The 15,032-nt window shown below is 36.1% G+C and overlaps 1 protein-coding gene and 1 pseudogene across 3 annotated transcripts; both read left to right on the forward strand.

Annotated features, from left to right (window-relative positions):
• The first annotated feature begins 1,161 nt into the window (after positions 1 to 1,161).
• Positions 1,162 to 10,100, forward strand: LOC113773626 (probable E3 ubiquitin-protein ligase ZFP1). Of its 3 annotated transcripts, XM_027318259.1 has the most exons (8): positions 1,215 to 1,477; positions 6,056 to 6,210; positions 7,000 to 7,141; positions 7,636 to 8,382; positions 8,454 to 8,863; positions 9,319 to 9,417; positions 9,494 to 9,631; positions 9,827 to 10,100. In XM_027318259.1, exons 3-8 carry the CDS (start codon positions 7,048 to 7,050, stop codon positions 9,974 to 9,976), a joined length of 1,638 nt encoding a protein of 545 aa, XP_027174060.1. In that variant the 5' UTR covers positions 1,215 to 1,477; positions 6,056 to 6,210; positions 7,000 to 7,047; the 3' UTR covers positions 9,977 to 10,100. The 3 variants fall into 3 exon arrangements, with proteins under 3 accessions (XP_027174061.1, XP_027174060.1, XP_027174059.1); XM_027318260.1 differs by lacking the exons at positions 1,215 to 1,477; positions 6,056 to 6,210 and adding an exon at positions 1,162 to 1,182; XM_027318258.1 differs by lacking the exon at positions 6,056 to 6,210.
• A 2,771-nt stretch (positions 10,101 to 12,871) lies between these two features.
• Positions 12,872 to 13,812, forward strand: LOC113773457 (annotated as a pseudogene).
• Positions 13,813 to 15,032: the final 1,220 nt, after the last annotated feature.

Below are 15,032 nucleotides of genomic sequence, written 5' to 3' on the forward strand. Positions count from 1 at the left end.
AAAAGCAAATGAGAATATCACAAAGTGATTATCTAAAATCAAATTTTACAATCAATTAGAATGATCAACTAATAATGAACTTATTCAATATTAATGGTGTAAATTATCAGTACATGAAAAATATGATTTATGATGGAATTGTCTAAAATTTAACTCCCTCACAAAAAAATAGAATATCAACACCCAATTAATGTTTAAGCACATGCATTGTTTAATAATCAAATTTAGCACTATGAATTCAAATTTTTATATGTTTAAACATATTTGATAACAAAAAATAGAATATCTGAATTAATTAAATAGTACTCAATTTTTATGCAAAACTTAGTCCAAAAAATAAATAATAAGTTATTCGCTTATCACTTAATACTACATACACTCAAATATATCAATTTTAGCACTTAACAATCAGTAATTTAATGAATTCATATTTTAGATTTCAGTTTTCAAACTCCAATTTTATTGAACGCACTCTAAATATATGTTTTATGAATCAGGCCCTTAGTCGATGTAATATATATTCATTGGAGTATATTTACAGGTATATATTTAGAGAATTTATTATTAGTTTCTCTAATTATTTTATATTTGTCAGTTATTTCTTATTGTGTTAAGAAACTTCTTGATTATTTTATACTAATCCAATTATCAAGAATATCATATGAGTTAAATTCATGAAGAATTTTGTCTCACCTCTAGAGTAAATAAAAATACAATTTATTTGAGCTAGACTTCATTGTTTGGAAGCCAAACAATGGATTTTTACAATGGAATTTATGAATAATTATGTCTCATCCAATTATAGTCATTTATAAATTAAAAGAATTATAAAAATCAAAAGTTACCATACAAATTCTAGAATAGTAAACTTGTTGTATAGGATGGAAATGAATTACCGACCATATATATTGATGTACGACGACATTTTCATTTGTAACCGTTTGTTCTTTATTTTATTTTATTTTTCTATAAATCTTCTACTCCACAGTGGTTTAAACTTCAATCACACAAAAAAGTATGTACACTTGTTTATAATTTCAAACAAGTACACGTTTTGCACGAATGACATCCCTAGTTTCCACCAATTTGCGTCCGCCCCTGAAAAAGAAACAAAAAGTTACTGATCCCAAATCAATTTCTAGCCAAACGAAACAAAAGCGGCGTGGTTTGCTTTATGTTCGCGTAAGTTTTTCTTTTGCACGTAAGCTAAATAGACGAAAAGAATTTTTTTTATTTAGCCCTTTGATAGTTTTTTTCTTGAAGAGAAGGCACCCATGAGGCCTTGTAGTTCATGACCCAACCGCTATATATTTCCACCATCTTCTTCTTGGAGGATTTAGTATATACTTTATATTTCTCTTCTTTCTCGCTATCTCTCGGCGTTTGCGTGTGGGCCATTCTTTATCTATATCAATACGGTTGATCGGCCACCCTTCTCCAACCGATCATCCACCAATAAAGTTATCTTGTGTTACCGGTAAAATCCTCACCCTGTCTGACCGATGATCACCGGCTGATTATCTATTGATTCATTAATTTGTTATTTATGTGTATTATACTCATATCTGATTATAATTGCTTTATTCAATTTATCTCTATTTATTTTCTGATTTTGGACTTTAGTTTCCTGCATGATCTTTATTTTTGTTTATTTAGTTTTCCAATCGTGATACCATTTTACTTTATGCATGCAGTTTTGGATTTTTTTTCCCTCATTTAGTCAATCAATTATAGTTTTATTTTTTATTTTTTTTTCTTTTATTTTTTAATTTTTCTCTTCCTTTAGAAAAAGTAAAATTCCGTTCACTTTAGCTGAGGTAATTCCTCGAATATCACCTTTTTTGCCCTTTTAGTTTCACGTACTCATGTTTGATCAAACAGAAACTTGTTGACAACTTCACGATTGTCTTAGTGGTAGTTGCGGCGGCATCAGGATTTTTGTGAGAAACACGATTTGTAGTCGTTGGATGATTTCTTCTTGGTCCCCAACGAGAGAAAGGGTTTGTTATTGATGAGAAATCTGTATACTTTGGGCCCTGATTGGGTCATTTTGCAAATTTCTAAGAGTGGATTCCAATTACAGTAATTAGATTATTCTACTGACTAATAATCGAATATGTTTTATCCTTGTGAATATAGAATTGGAAGTCCAAAAATTTAAAAAGATAGAACCCATTTATGGTAAAATGGAGTATATTTACCATTTTAAGGTGCATATCATAAAGCGGTAGATTGCTGAAAGTTCTAAATATACTCACAAGTTTGTTAATCAGGTATCTATTTGTACTTTGTTACAAGCACGCAAACTAGTGTACTCAGAAACTTGGATTTTGATGGAGTCTGGCCTAATGTGAAGGACAAAAGATCTGCACATATGTTTTTCTGACAATAGCTTGACTATTATTTATGACCAATAGTAGTTACTAGCTGATTAATGGTGGAGTTGTTTAACAATACATTATTAAACTTGACTTTTCCTTTGCTATATTATTATAATTTATTTTATTTTTCACTTTGCCATATACTGAAAGAGTGATGTTTACATCAAAGTTGTTGAACGTATTTTTCTATCTACTAAATTTTGATTCTCTGGGATGACCAGTTTCTGCACATGATGGTGATCATTCAAGTTACTTTAGATACTGTTGTGCCTAGAAATGCACGTAGTATAAAGACAATTTTTAGCCACAATTATATGTTACTCATGAAGAATGTAATTAAATTCTGGGAGTGGCCAACTTTCGGCTTTCTGTGTTGAACTTGGTTCCTGATGATTTTCAACTTGCCAAACTCTTGCCAGTGGGCTTGCTGGTTGTTGTCATAGCTGAATGGCAATAACTGTTTCTTGCTGACCAAATGAAGTTGCTAGTAGAGTTTTACATGTCTTGGTCTTCACGTTTCATATCCTTCTTCACCCAAGCAGTCTAACTATTTTTGACTGGTATCCAAGTTAAAGGATATACTTTTCCTCTCCATGTTGTCATGGGCTAATGCGTGCATTCAAATAGCAAAAGTTTCGGGTTTTGGAAAACGCTGCAAGTAATTGATTTTGAGCATGTTATACTATTCTTTTTTCAAATGGTTGAATTTACATCCTCTCAAATGCTTTTCATCACCTATTGTGGTCTTGTCATTCAAAACTGATGTACTGATCTTATCTAATGGAAAGCAACTGCTAAATAAATTATTTCTATAGTTATTCATTCCTTCTGTAATCCATATCATTTGGGCAGAAGAGTTATGAGCTTGTACCATTTGTGGTCTGTTTACTATTCGTCTGACTGGAATTTTGGATCTCTAATATCTGATTGAATCTTTTGGTGCATGTTATTTTGCCTTAGGGTTTGAGGCAGCTTACTCTTTCCTTAGAAATGGATTTATTTGGATTACCTTGAGAACAACTAGGGTTTAGATTGCTCTTATTATGCAGGCTTTGGATGCTGAACGCATTTTTTGAGTGGACATATTGTCTTTCGCCCTAGTTTGTTGAAAATTTGTCTATTAATGACCCTAATAGTTTAAGATTAGGGTTTCTCAAGTTGATTTCTGCTGGAGGGTTTGGGGCGTTGTCGGTTGTTTATGTTCACCTCTTTTGCATTTGAATTGCAAATGAGTTAGTCTGCAGGCATTGGATTGTGGGCAAAATATTGTACAGGTGAGGTATCTAATACTTAGAGCTCTTTTATCTGAGATATTATGCTCTTGTCTCTGATTTTTGTCTTCTATAACCAGCGTCTTCTACATGATAGTTTCTGTGCTTCAACTGTGGTTTGCTTCAGCCCTTGGCAATATATATTTCTTTTTCATTTTTTTCCCAAAAAAAAAAACTGTTAAATCTGCCCATCTTGTTTCCCTGGTCAATAACTTAGCATCGCTCCATGAAATTCAGATTTCTTGGTTCTATACATTTAATTGTAGGCAATGCTATGTTTTCAGAAGACCTGGAAATTTAGTAATGACTAGCCATGTTAGGATTTAGTTTTGGTGGTAGATGGATAGATTACTAATCTCTAGAATTTCAATCACAAATGGTGTTGCAGGAACTTTTTCGGTCAATGTGGAAGACTCATGAACAGATTTGTTTATGATATCTGGTGTCCCCTGTCAAGATTGATTAGTATGACCTGCTGCTGTTGCAGTGTCTTATATTTCGGCCTTGAGTTGGGAGAGCAAACTGTAGGGATACTAATAGAATTGGTCATGCTCCTTCACTAATGCGAGACTTTGTTGGATGTACCTTCCAGTTCGATCTAAGGGTTCCCAAATTATCATTTGATTATTGATGCTAAACATGTGGCCTGCTAATTACTTTTGGTTGGGGGCTTTTCTATGAGAGCAGACTGGCATCAGTTCTCCTTATGTTGGTTGATGATGCCAGGTGAGGGTGCGGGTTGATCATAAAACCACTCAAACCTTTCCCATCAATTATAGGATGTTAGTTACTTTTCTTCTCAATGCTCTTGGATGCCGCTGATGGGTGTGCTGATGTTTTTACAATTATTTGGTCAAACTATGGAGAGGGTGGGCCTGGCTCGAGGTTGCCTATGCATTCCCTTGATGATCTTTATCTAAAGTAGCTGAAAAAATTATTGTATTTGGTCTCTCTGAAGAACAGCTCTTCCTCTGATGATTGACAGTTAGCTTTTTCAGCTTCCATTGGTTTGACGGTTCAGAGTTCACTTATCTGAATTTCTTGAGTTAGTGGTTCTTAAGCTGTTAAAAAGCTGGATATACCATTCAAATTACACCCCCTAGCATGTAGGAGAACAATCAAGATTAATAGGGGCATGCTCCATTTTCTTATGCTTTTCATTAGCATGTACAAATCACCACGCTTGAAGCCTTTTATGGAGCAAATTTTCCGTGGTATTCCAATCATATGACACCTTGATATTGCATAGGCGGAAACATTCAAGCCTATCCTAATTGCTTGTTAGGTGGTGTATTTACTGTCAAGCTCTCTCTTGGCGGATGGAATCCTCTTCATGGGATGAAAAGGCTTAGTCATGATGTTACGTTAGCTTGAAAGTTTCCTTTTCCATTTTTGGGGCTTTGTTACTGTGCCCTTATGTGTTTTACCTAGAAATTCTGGAAATTTTTGTAATACTAATTTTTTGTTTGCTGTTGTATTTCAATTTCTTGTAATCTGTTTAGAGCCCTTTGATCTAATAATTTCTTAAGAAGCTACATATGTACTTATTTGCGCTCTCCCATTCTCTTTTTCTCTCTCTGCACTTTCTGGGAAAATTAATTTTTAGGCCATGGATGTGGATATGTAACTTGGCATTAAAGTTGAAGTATTGTTAGAGTTAGAGCAAAATCTGTCATTAGATCACCAAGGTGCAGCTTATTCAGGGGTTATCATTGGATCTGGAAAAACATAATGGCTTAATCAGGTTTCTTTGTAGTGAGGTTCCAGAGGTAATTATCACTGTTTATTTTTTTCTTTAACTTCTTCTTTTGAAACACTCCATAATCTTTCTTTTCTGACAATAGAAATGCTGACAGGAATTGTAGTTGACATCGTTGTAGTGAGGTTCCAAATATCTTCATGTCGAGTGGTAGAGCCAGCTAGAACTGATGTGCTTCAAGTGGGGAAGAATCTCGCACTTCGCACTAGTACCTTGTAGGCTTTTGCAAATGTTGATTCCTAAACGAATTTTCAAGAAACCCAATATCCTGGTTGTCTTGGCAAATACTCCAAGGCCCTAGTTTGATGTATTCTTTCTTTTGTTCAGTCAAATACAGCACTTTTTTCTTTTTGCTTTTTTGGTTGGTGTTTGGAGATCTTCCTTGTATGCCTTAGCAGTTCTACAACCTCTTCTGTTCTAGCTTGTTTCTCTTTCTTTTTTTTTTTTCTGGAGGGTGGGGATGGGGGTGGGGGGTTCGCATATGATCATCCATTGCCCTTTTGGCTGAACAGGTTGGTTGTGTGTGTCTTTTAGATTTAAATGGTGCACATACAATTGCAGCTTTTGGCTTTTAAAAGATCTTTTTTTTTTGGGTACATAAGATATTTCATTTTATGTTTTGATGTTTAAAATGTTATGGGCAGGAACTTATTTGACAACTAAGTCAACTTGACTTTTTCTTTGAAAGTCAAATTCAGAAATTCACACATCTTGAGGATAAGGTTCCTAATTTGAGTTTTTGATACTAGTATGGTGTTTGAGTTTCTTTGGCTCATCAATGACAACATAATTGGCTAAGGTATCCGTTGTTTTGTTCTTTTGCATGGTTATTGAATAGACAAGTGAATGATAGTACATTACGTTTTTATTTTTCTGCAAATGTTGCTAAAATGTCAGTGGCACTACAAGATATGCTCTTAGTTTTCTGTGCTTGTGTAGTCAAGGGTCTTTTGTTGGGAGTAGCAGTTATGAAGGCTGTATCACTTAAAGAGGAGGGTGGGACATTAAGCATAAGGGTAGTCTTGACAGTTTGTATTGATTTTACTCGAAAATTTGCTAGAGTTCATTGAGTAGAAAATACATATGTATTTCCCTGCTATCCCATCGACAGAATTGCTTGGACGGGTGCGTATGTACATTGAAAATTAGTTGTCTTTATAGTTCAATTTTCAATTGTCTTCAAGTCATGTGCCATGACAATTTTTATCAGCAGAGTATGATGATGGTATAAGGTTGCTAACATTGCTATGGTTAATATTGAACATTTTAGGAAGTTGAAGCACTGACTAACTTCCTTGACTAAGAAGCTTTTGGACATATCTCCTCTTATTGTATGATGTTTAACATCTTAATCCATCTTCTGAAATTTTTATGGTTTATTTTTTCTGACACGTGTTCAAAGCAAATATAGATTACTGAAGTTTGGAGTTCTGAAACTAATTCTGGCAATGAAAATTAATATGATCCCTGGTTTGGTTTAAGTCAATAGAAATAATCTTAAGCATATCAGAATGCTGCATTTCATGTTCCTTCCAAGTTTAAGAGTTTCTGATCAAGGTGCACTGAAATTGGTTGTGACAACCTGCAGGTATTGGTGAGATCTAAAGCTAAATAGCTTGCAGTTGTTGACGTTGCTATGGGGCATAGACATTTATTCAGTTCTTCCCAAATGTTTGAGAACGAGAATGAACAGGGGTGGAATCATTCTGACCAACCTTACATGCATTTGGGTATTGACATCCTCATTTCCATGGCTTTTGCATGTTTCCTTCCTTTCTGTTCATTGTCTGATTAGGTTATTGATATTTGGATTACATTTTGAGAAACTGGCGACTTATTTTGGTGCATAAGCTGTGAGTAAGACTATGCACTTAATGAGGACATTGACATAGTTTGAGGAACTACAGTTTAGTCATTTTTGTTATGCCAGTCACTTTGTCTCTTTGATGGCAAGGCCTTTTTTTTTGGACGTTTTCTTGATCAACTTCTGAGGACTAAGAAATAAATGTATTATTAACCAAATTTTCATGCAATTCTTATAAAACAAGGCTGTGGCCTTCGATTGGGGAAGGTCATTAGTGTGCATTATGCCAAATGATGGATCTGACACTCGTTCCTTTAGCATTTGCACTAGTAGAGATTATATTTGCAGGGGATTTACATCTTTGGCATATGCAATGCATGCTTCTTTTCTGAATATTCTACTTCTGATCTTGTGTTGCAGCAAGGCCTGGGGCACCTGAAAACAGTGCTCTTCCTTATCCTCCAGATAATATGACTCTTGATGAGGGCCATTTTACTGCACAGTGGAATTCGGCACCCAGGTCAACTCCTGGATACTCTTCCTCTGGTGTCAATGTTGAAATGCCGCATTATCAACCACAGGTTCCAGGTCCATCTCGTGATCCTTTCCTGCATCCATCAGCTGTTGGAAGCCTAAACATGGCCCAAGAAAATTATGCACATCAAGCATCCTCATCCAGCCATGGTGGACAAACTTTTCATGGGGTTGATGGTGGCTTTTTTGAGCTTTCCATGGGCAATGGTAGAGGACCATACAAGCGAAAAAGCCCTGGCATTCCAGCAGTTTGTGAGAGGGGCAACACAAGCCGATATTATGATGCTGGAAGTTCTTCTGATCATTCCTTTCCTGCTGACTCATGGCTGGATAAACAAAGTACTGACCCTCATCATTCACCTTGGGATTTTGCTCCCAGTTATAGAGGCAATGGCCTTTCTATAGGCAGTGAAAGCAGTCTGAGGAATGTGAGAAGTAGACCTGCATTTGACTTGGAGAGCACCCCAGCCCGAAGCCATTTGTCAAGTAACCCTTCCCACCATCCGTTTCCTGGGCAAACCACTGATCATCCTAGCTCTGTGGATTTGCTGGCTCAGAGTTCAAGTGCTCCTTCAAGGGAATGGAATTATACTTTTGCATCATCTGCTTCAAATGGGAGGAATGTTACCTCTGGTAGGTGCTTATTTGATTTCTTTTGTTGTGCTTTCTTCTGTTTCTAAGATTTCTTTGGTTGGAAATTGCAGATACCAATTTCATTTGTCATGAAATAAATCAGTTTGGTGCACTAAATGGTAATCCTGGTGCCTCACTTGAGATTGGGGGATATGTAAATGATTTTTCCTCAAACAGAAACCCTGCGCCTCAAGCTTTGCATGGTACCTCAAGTCAATATTCCAGAGGAGTTCGAAGCAGCTACAGCCACAGGCCTATGCCTACATTCAGGGCTTCTTCAAGCAACATGCAGGTGGCAAGCACAGCTCCATGTGATGAAGGGTTACAGTTGGTTTCAGAGAGTTATGCCTCCAGACATCCACGGCCATTTTCTACTATAGGAATCCGAAATGGTGATAGGAATGGCCGAAGCAGGATACCGAGTGATAGATACAGATCATTTTCTGATCATGCTGGTTTTCATGAGCGACCAACACCTGAGGTTTGTGGACAGTTTTTCTACAACTTAGATTCTTACCTACATACGGTTCAGGGGTCAGACGGGATTCTCCAGGTTATCTCTATTTGTCTCAGTTACAACACCCATCCTCCCCCATCAACACACCCCCCCCCCAAACCAAAAAAAAACCAAAAAAAAAAGAAAAAAAGAAAACTGTGCACCCAAAGGATGAGAGAAGTAAAAAGACTTCGGGCAGGTTCTCTCTGCACAAGAAAGGAAATGATAAAAGAGTGAAAGAAATCCAAATCACGGGAAAGGTGATGAATGTGAATCACAGAAAAGGATGTATCTGTTTATTTGTTGAAGTAGATAAAGCTGAAGAGAAGTAGGGATCTATAGTCCCACAACTGATTCTTGAAAATTCTCTCTTAAAATTTATTTGCTTATTTAAGTCCCAAATACTTTTGTTTTCTCAAAAATATTGGTGCCTTGTTCAGGGTCTCATGAGTATGGATCGATCTGCTATTTATGGTTCTAGAAGTCTTTTTGATCACCACAGAGACATGAGACTTGACATAGACAATATGAGCTATGAGGTAGCAAATCTATTGCCTTGACTCTTCTTATATCTTCTCTAGCAATGTACAACTACTGATGTCCTGGCACAAATAGGAACTTCTTGCGCTTGGGGAGAGGATTGGGACTGTATGCACTGGCCTGTCGGAGGATTCACTTTTTAAGTGTCTCACAGAGTCGATATATTGTTCATCAGATCAACTGCAAGAGGAAGGAACATGTGTTATCTGCCTGGTGAGAACTTTTATCTGATTCTTGCTAAATCTTGAGTTAGGACCACATGGTATTTCATTTGTCATAATAATATATGCATATCCAGAGCTCAGAACCCTGACACTAGCAGAGATTGATTTCCTACATTGTGTTCATTCTATATATGAAATTTTAATCTTTCAAATGCGGTCATTATTCTGTATGTTGTGTTGACAGGAAGAGTACAAGAACATGGATAACGTGGGGACTCTGAGATCCTGTGGCCATGATTTCCATGTCGGTTGCATCAGAAAGTGGTTATCTATTAAAAACTCATGTCCAATCTGCAAAGCTTCTGCCTTGGCTGACAATATGAAGGAGGAATAACCTTATTCGTATTCCAGTAAATTACTGTTTTAAATTTGTGTACATATGTATTTAATGTGCCCCTCAAATGGATGAAATGGCATAATTACAGAGAACTTGTAATGCAAATCCTCGTTCATTCCAATCCATCTTTCATTTGTTTTCTTTATGAAAAATCCCCTGCAATAGTTTACCTAGATGAAGAGAATGAAGCGGGAAGGAGGATAGGCACTCTCATTGACCAAGAGCTTCATTCCAGCTCAGAAATGAATTAATCAATGTCCTTGGCTTTTCCATCTTTAATTTTATGGCCCGACTTTACCGCAGCACCTTTTATGAATCTTGAAGACAGATTCTTATTGCTGACTTTTGCTGCTCAGGAAGGTAACTCTGTGCATACTTGAGGAGAGCATTGAGGAACTGGAACCGTTCCAAATTGCCTGCATTGGCGATTTGATTACATATGGATACCTGTGTTAGTATGCACAACTGCATGCTTTTTGCTTTCTTGCAAATTTAAGCTCGGGGTTTTATTTATTTTATAGTTTGGCTCATTTAACTATAAAAAAGAGCAAGTAGAAATGTCAGTAGGTTAGCATATGATTAAATCTAAAAGTGATAAATTTGAGAATGTGTGTTCGCCAAAAAGAGTAGTATTTGGGTAGAGAAGTGAAAAAGTATTCCATAGAAGTTTTTCTTTTTGTAACTTATAGTAGCCCATTCCTTTCAACTTTTTGTGACTTATATTAACCCATTTCAGAAGATATGATTTAAAAATTTATTTTGGGAGGGATAAAATATTTCAATTTCATAATTACCCTTTTCTTGTGGACCTTCACTTTTCATAGCACACCAAGTTAAATCCTTAAGAATTATAACATGTTGAAGATGGTAAAAGACCTTTTGCAATTTTTGAAATCATCTGTCTAGACAAGAATTTTAAAAGAGAAAATTATTATAATTAGAACAAAAATAATATTTTGTACCTTGAAAGTACCTCAATTAAGTTTCTAAATATATCGTTAATAAATTATTTTTCTCTTGTTTTCAAGCCATCACTTTGGACAAAATGTTAGAACATCAAAAAAATTATAAATTCATCCAAAAAAACTTTGTAATAAAGAAAGTTGCTTTATATTTTTGAAAACACCTCAAATGAGTTTGTAAATAAAAGTTTAGACATTGTGTATGTTTTTTATTTTCAGGCCATTGGTTATATAAAAAATTTAGAAACTTCAAAATTCTTAAATTTATAAAAACTCCTAAAATTAACGAAAACACTTTACAGTGAACAACATAAAAAAAATAGCTTGAAGCACCTTAAATATACTCTTAGATAGTAATCTTTTATACGTCAAAAACACCTACTTATATAATCTATTATGTTAGAACTATATTTTCACACTATTTATCTTTATTTTTAGGTTTGTAGTAAATATGTGTTCACATTTAGAAAAAATAGTAGGATAACACAAGGGCAATTTTGGTATGAAAATATTTCCTCTTCAAATATGAGTTTCATAATAAGATTTTTGAAATGAGTAGATAATGCTACAAATAGTTGAAAATAAAGGAGGTGGGCGAGATTTCCCAAAATTCACAGGTATCAAGCAATATTGCTACAAATTCTAGGGAAGGTTTTTGAAATTATCCCAAATTGAAAAAAAAATGAAATACCGTAAAGTGTGAAAATTATCTCAGGAAGCTTGTGAAAATTTTTTAAAATACTTATTTTATCTTTAAAAATATTTTGAACAAATATTTAACAATTTTTATATCCAAATCATTCCACTAATTCTCAACACTCTAAAAAACAACATAACAATCTCTTCCTTTCTCTTCTCTTCTCTCATAACTTAAGTTTCCCTTATCTTTTCTATCCTAAACTCCCAAACTAAGCCTAAAGGAATTTTAAAAACCTGAACCTATTCGGACCCCAGGTCATTAGCGACCCGAAGGCGGTAACTGGTGCCTAGGGCTGCAAACGAGCCGAGCCGAATCGAACTTTGAGCTAATCGAGCCGAGCCTCGACTAAATTTTACCAAGCTCGAGCTCGAGCTCGAGCTCGACGAGCTGGCAAATTTCGAGCTCGAGCTCGAAAAAAAATAAAAAATAATTATTTTATTTTTAAAAAAATAAATAAAATAATATTTTTTTCTTAATAAATTATAAAATATTAAGGATATATACGTAATTTTACTATGAAAATAAAAAAATAAAAAAATATATATATAATATACGTAATTTTATTATTAAATAAAAATAAAAATAAAAAATATATATATATACCCAAGCTCGCGAGCCGGCTCGCGAGCTAACGAGCTTAATATTCTGAGCTCGAGCTCGAGCTCGAGTTTGACTCGAGCCGGCTCGAGCTCGACTCGAGCTCGATTAATAGCGAGCTCGACTCGAGCTTGACTCGAGCCGCTCGCGAGCGGCTCGCGAGCGGCTCGATTCGTTTGCAGCCCTGCCTTATATATCGTCATATCATCCGAACACATGGATTCATTATCAAAAGTAAGCAACTTTGGTGTAGTTGTTGAATCTTTCATTTGATCATAATCTGTTTGACACTTGAATTTTTTATCAAGTTTAACTGATACAAGATTTTTTAAAATTTTAATTACAATAATTTCAAAAAAAATTTTAAAATTTTAAAATTATACATTTCAAAATATTTAAAAATTTACGCACTTTAAAATTTTTTTTTAAAACTTCTACAATAATTTACAATAAAATTTTAGACAAACATAAAAAAAAACTCAATTGCCAAATAGACATGTTTTTTGAAAAGGACGATGATTACTCTAACTGGCAAGACGATATTTGTGAAAACCCTAACGGGCAAGACGATAACTCTCGAGGTCGAGAGTTCTGATACGATGGATAACGTCAAAGCGAAGATCCAAGACGGCAATGCCTCATATTCGCCGGCAAGCAACTCGGGGACGGCCGCACCCTCGCGGACTACAACATCCAGAAGGAGTCCACCGTCGGCCTTGTCCTCCGCCTTTGCGGTGGTTTGCAGATCTTCGTTACAACCCTAACCGGCAAGACTATTACCTTGGACGTTGAGAGCTCCGACACGATCGATAACGTTAAGGCCAAGATCCAAGATAAGGAGGGGATTCCACTGATCAGCAGCGATTGATCCAAGATAAGGAGGGGATTCCACTGATCAGCAGCGATTGATCTTCGCCGGCAAGCAACTCGAAAACGGCAGAACTCTTGCTGAGTACAACATCCAAAAGGAGTCCACTCTTCACCTTGTCTTGAGACTCCGTGGCGGAATTCATATCTTTGTGAAAACCCTGGCTGGGAAGACCATGGCGTTGGAGGTTGAGAGTTCGGACACAATTGACAACGTCAAAGCAAAGTTTCAGGATGAGAAGGGAATTCCCCCAGATCAGCAGCGTTTGATTTTTGCTGGAAAGCAGCTGGAGGATGGCAGAACCTTAGCGGATTACAACATTCAAAAGGAGTCGATACTCCATCTGGTGTTGAGGCTTCGTGGTGGGATGCAGATCTTTGTGAAGACGCTCACGGGAAAGACTATCATTCTGGAAGTGAGAGCTTGGACACGATTGATAACGTTAAAGCCAAGATTCAAGACAAGGAAGGGATTCCACCCAACCAGCAGAGATTGATTTTCGCTGGGAAGCAGCTTGAGGATGGGCGCACTCTTGCTGATTACAATATTCCGGATGAGTCCACCTTCTACCTTGTCCTTTGGCTCACGGGCGGTGTCTTCTAGATAAATCTTTGTATTGGTTGTCTGGACGCTGTTTTAATGGTGAAACAAAAAACTATGTGTTCAATGTTCGTTTAACGATTTAAATTAAAGTCCATGTCTATTATCTCGTACGTTGTCTCTAGTTTTTCAAATTTTTCTAATCATGTTGTTGGTTTTGCTTCCTAATATCTTTTCTTCTGGACGGTTCTTGTTTGCAATGATTGGCTTCAATGTTCTGGAAAATCCATCAATTAGCTTGGTACGAGTTTACTCCCTCCCCCTCTCCCCCCCCCCCCCCCCCCCCCAAAAACCAAAAAAAGAAGATGTTTGTGGATTGTTGATTCATTTGCAGTTTGGTCCACATCGATATACTTGCTTGACAAAAAGTTCCGTTTCAGTTGACTGGTTACGTGGATCATATGTCTCTGGCTCATCATTTGGTGTTTGATGGGATAATGAGACTAATGAAATTCGTTCTTATGGACTTCTATTTTGGACAACAGAACTCGAGGCATCCAAATTGGTGTTTTTCGTAACTTAACTAACTATTATGCGATAGCTTTTTGTTTGACTACAAAGCAATCTTTTTGTCTTGGGATTTTTTTCTATGTTTCTCAACAGGCACCACTCTATAACCTGTCTTTTTTCCTGGTTCCATCACATATATGCAAATGCCTTTTGTATTTCACAGCTGTCTTGAACGGAATACAAACTGAGACATTTTGGATGTAGATTTTAATAATTGGCAGGACCTACAGAACTACGTTCTTCTCTGATGGTAAATGAAATTCTGTGGTACCATGATTCTCTGGTGGCATGATTCTCTTGAAAATCATGTGGTTTACCTTCTCTCTCCAGTGTATGTCTTGGTACCATTTTTTTGCCTGTACAACTTGGTTAACATGAGTAAGATTTACATCTATGTGTTGCCATATGTTCCCTTTAGGTTGCATGTAGTAGTATTAAACAGCAGTTTCATTTTCGCGCTAAATTTTGGGTGGCTTTATCTATCAGGTGTTATTATTATTTTAATGTTGAACTGGTTTTGGTGCTTCTGAAACAAGTGACATCTCTCACCTAACAAGAGAAAAATAGGAAATGATGACTATTTCCTTCATTCTTTGTGCTTTACTTTGACTGACCGTATAGTTGGGCTGTTTACCATACCAGTTGATAATACTTCTCTCTCTTTATGATTGAGTTTGGCAAACATTTGGTTTCATCAAATGCTGTCAGCCGTGGGCAATTAGGTTCCTCAAGGGGATATAACAGAACAAGTTATTTTTCTGTCACTAACCTGGATTCTTTTATGCTTGATTTATCAGATGCTTTTTTATTTTTAAT

Source organism: Coffea eugenioides, chromosome 6, assembly GCF_003713205.1.
Source record: "Coffea eugenioides isolate CCC68of chromosome 6, Ceug_1.0, whole genome shotgun sequence".
Classification (NCBI taxonomy): Eukaryota; Viridiplantae; Streptophyta; class Magnoliopsida; order Gentianales; family Rubiaceae; genus Coffea; species Coffea eugenioides.

Coding starts and splice junctions, on each gene's coding strand:
- LOC113773626 (XM_027318260.1), top strand. CDS start 7,048: ATGGGGCATAGACATTTATTCAGTTCTTCCCAAATGTTTGAGAACGAG. Junction 7,142..7,635: donor CCAACCTTACATGCATTTGG/GTATTGACATCC, acceptor CTTGTGTTGCAG/CAAGGCCTGGGGCACCTGAA. Junction 8,864..9,318: donor ATGAGCGACCAACACCTGAG/GTTTGTGGACAG, acceptor TGCCTTGTTCAG/GGTCTCATGAGTATGGATCG.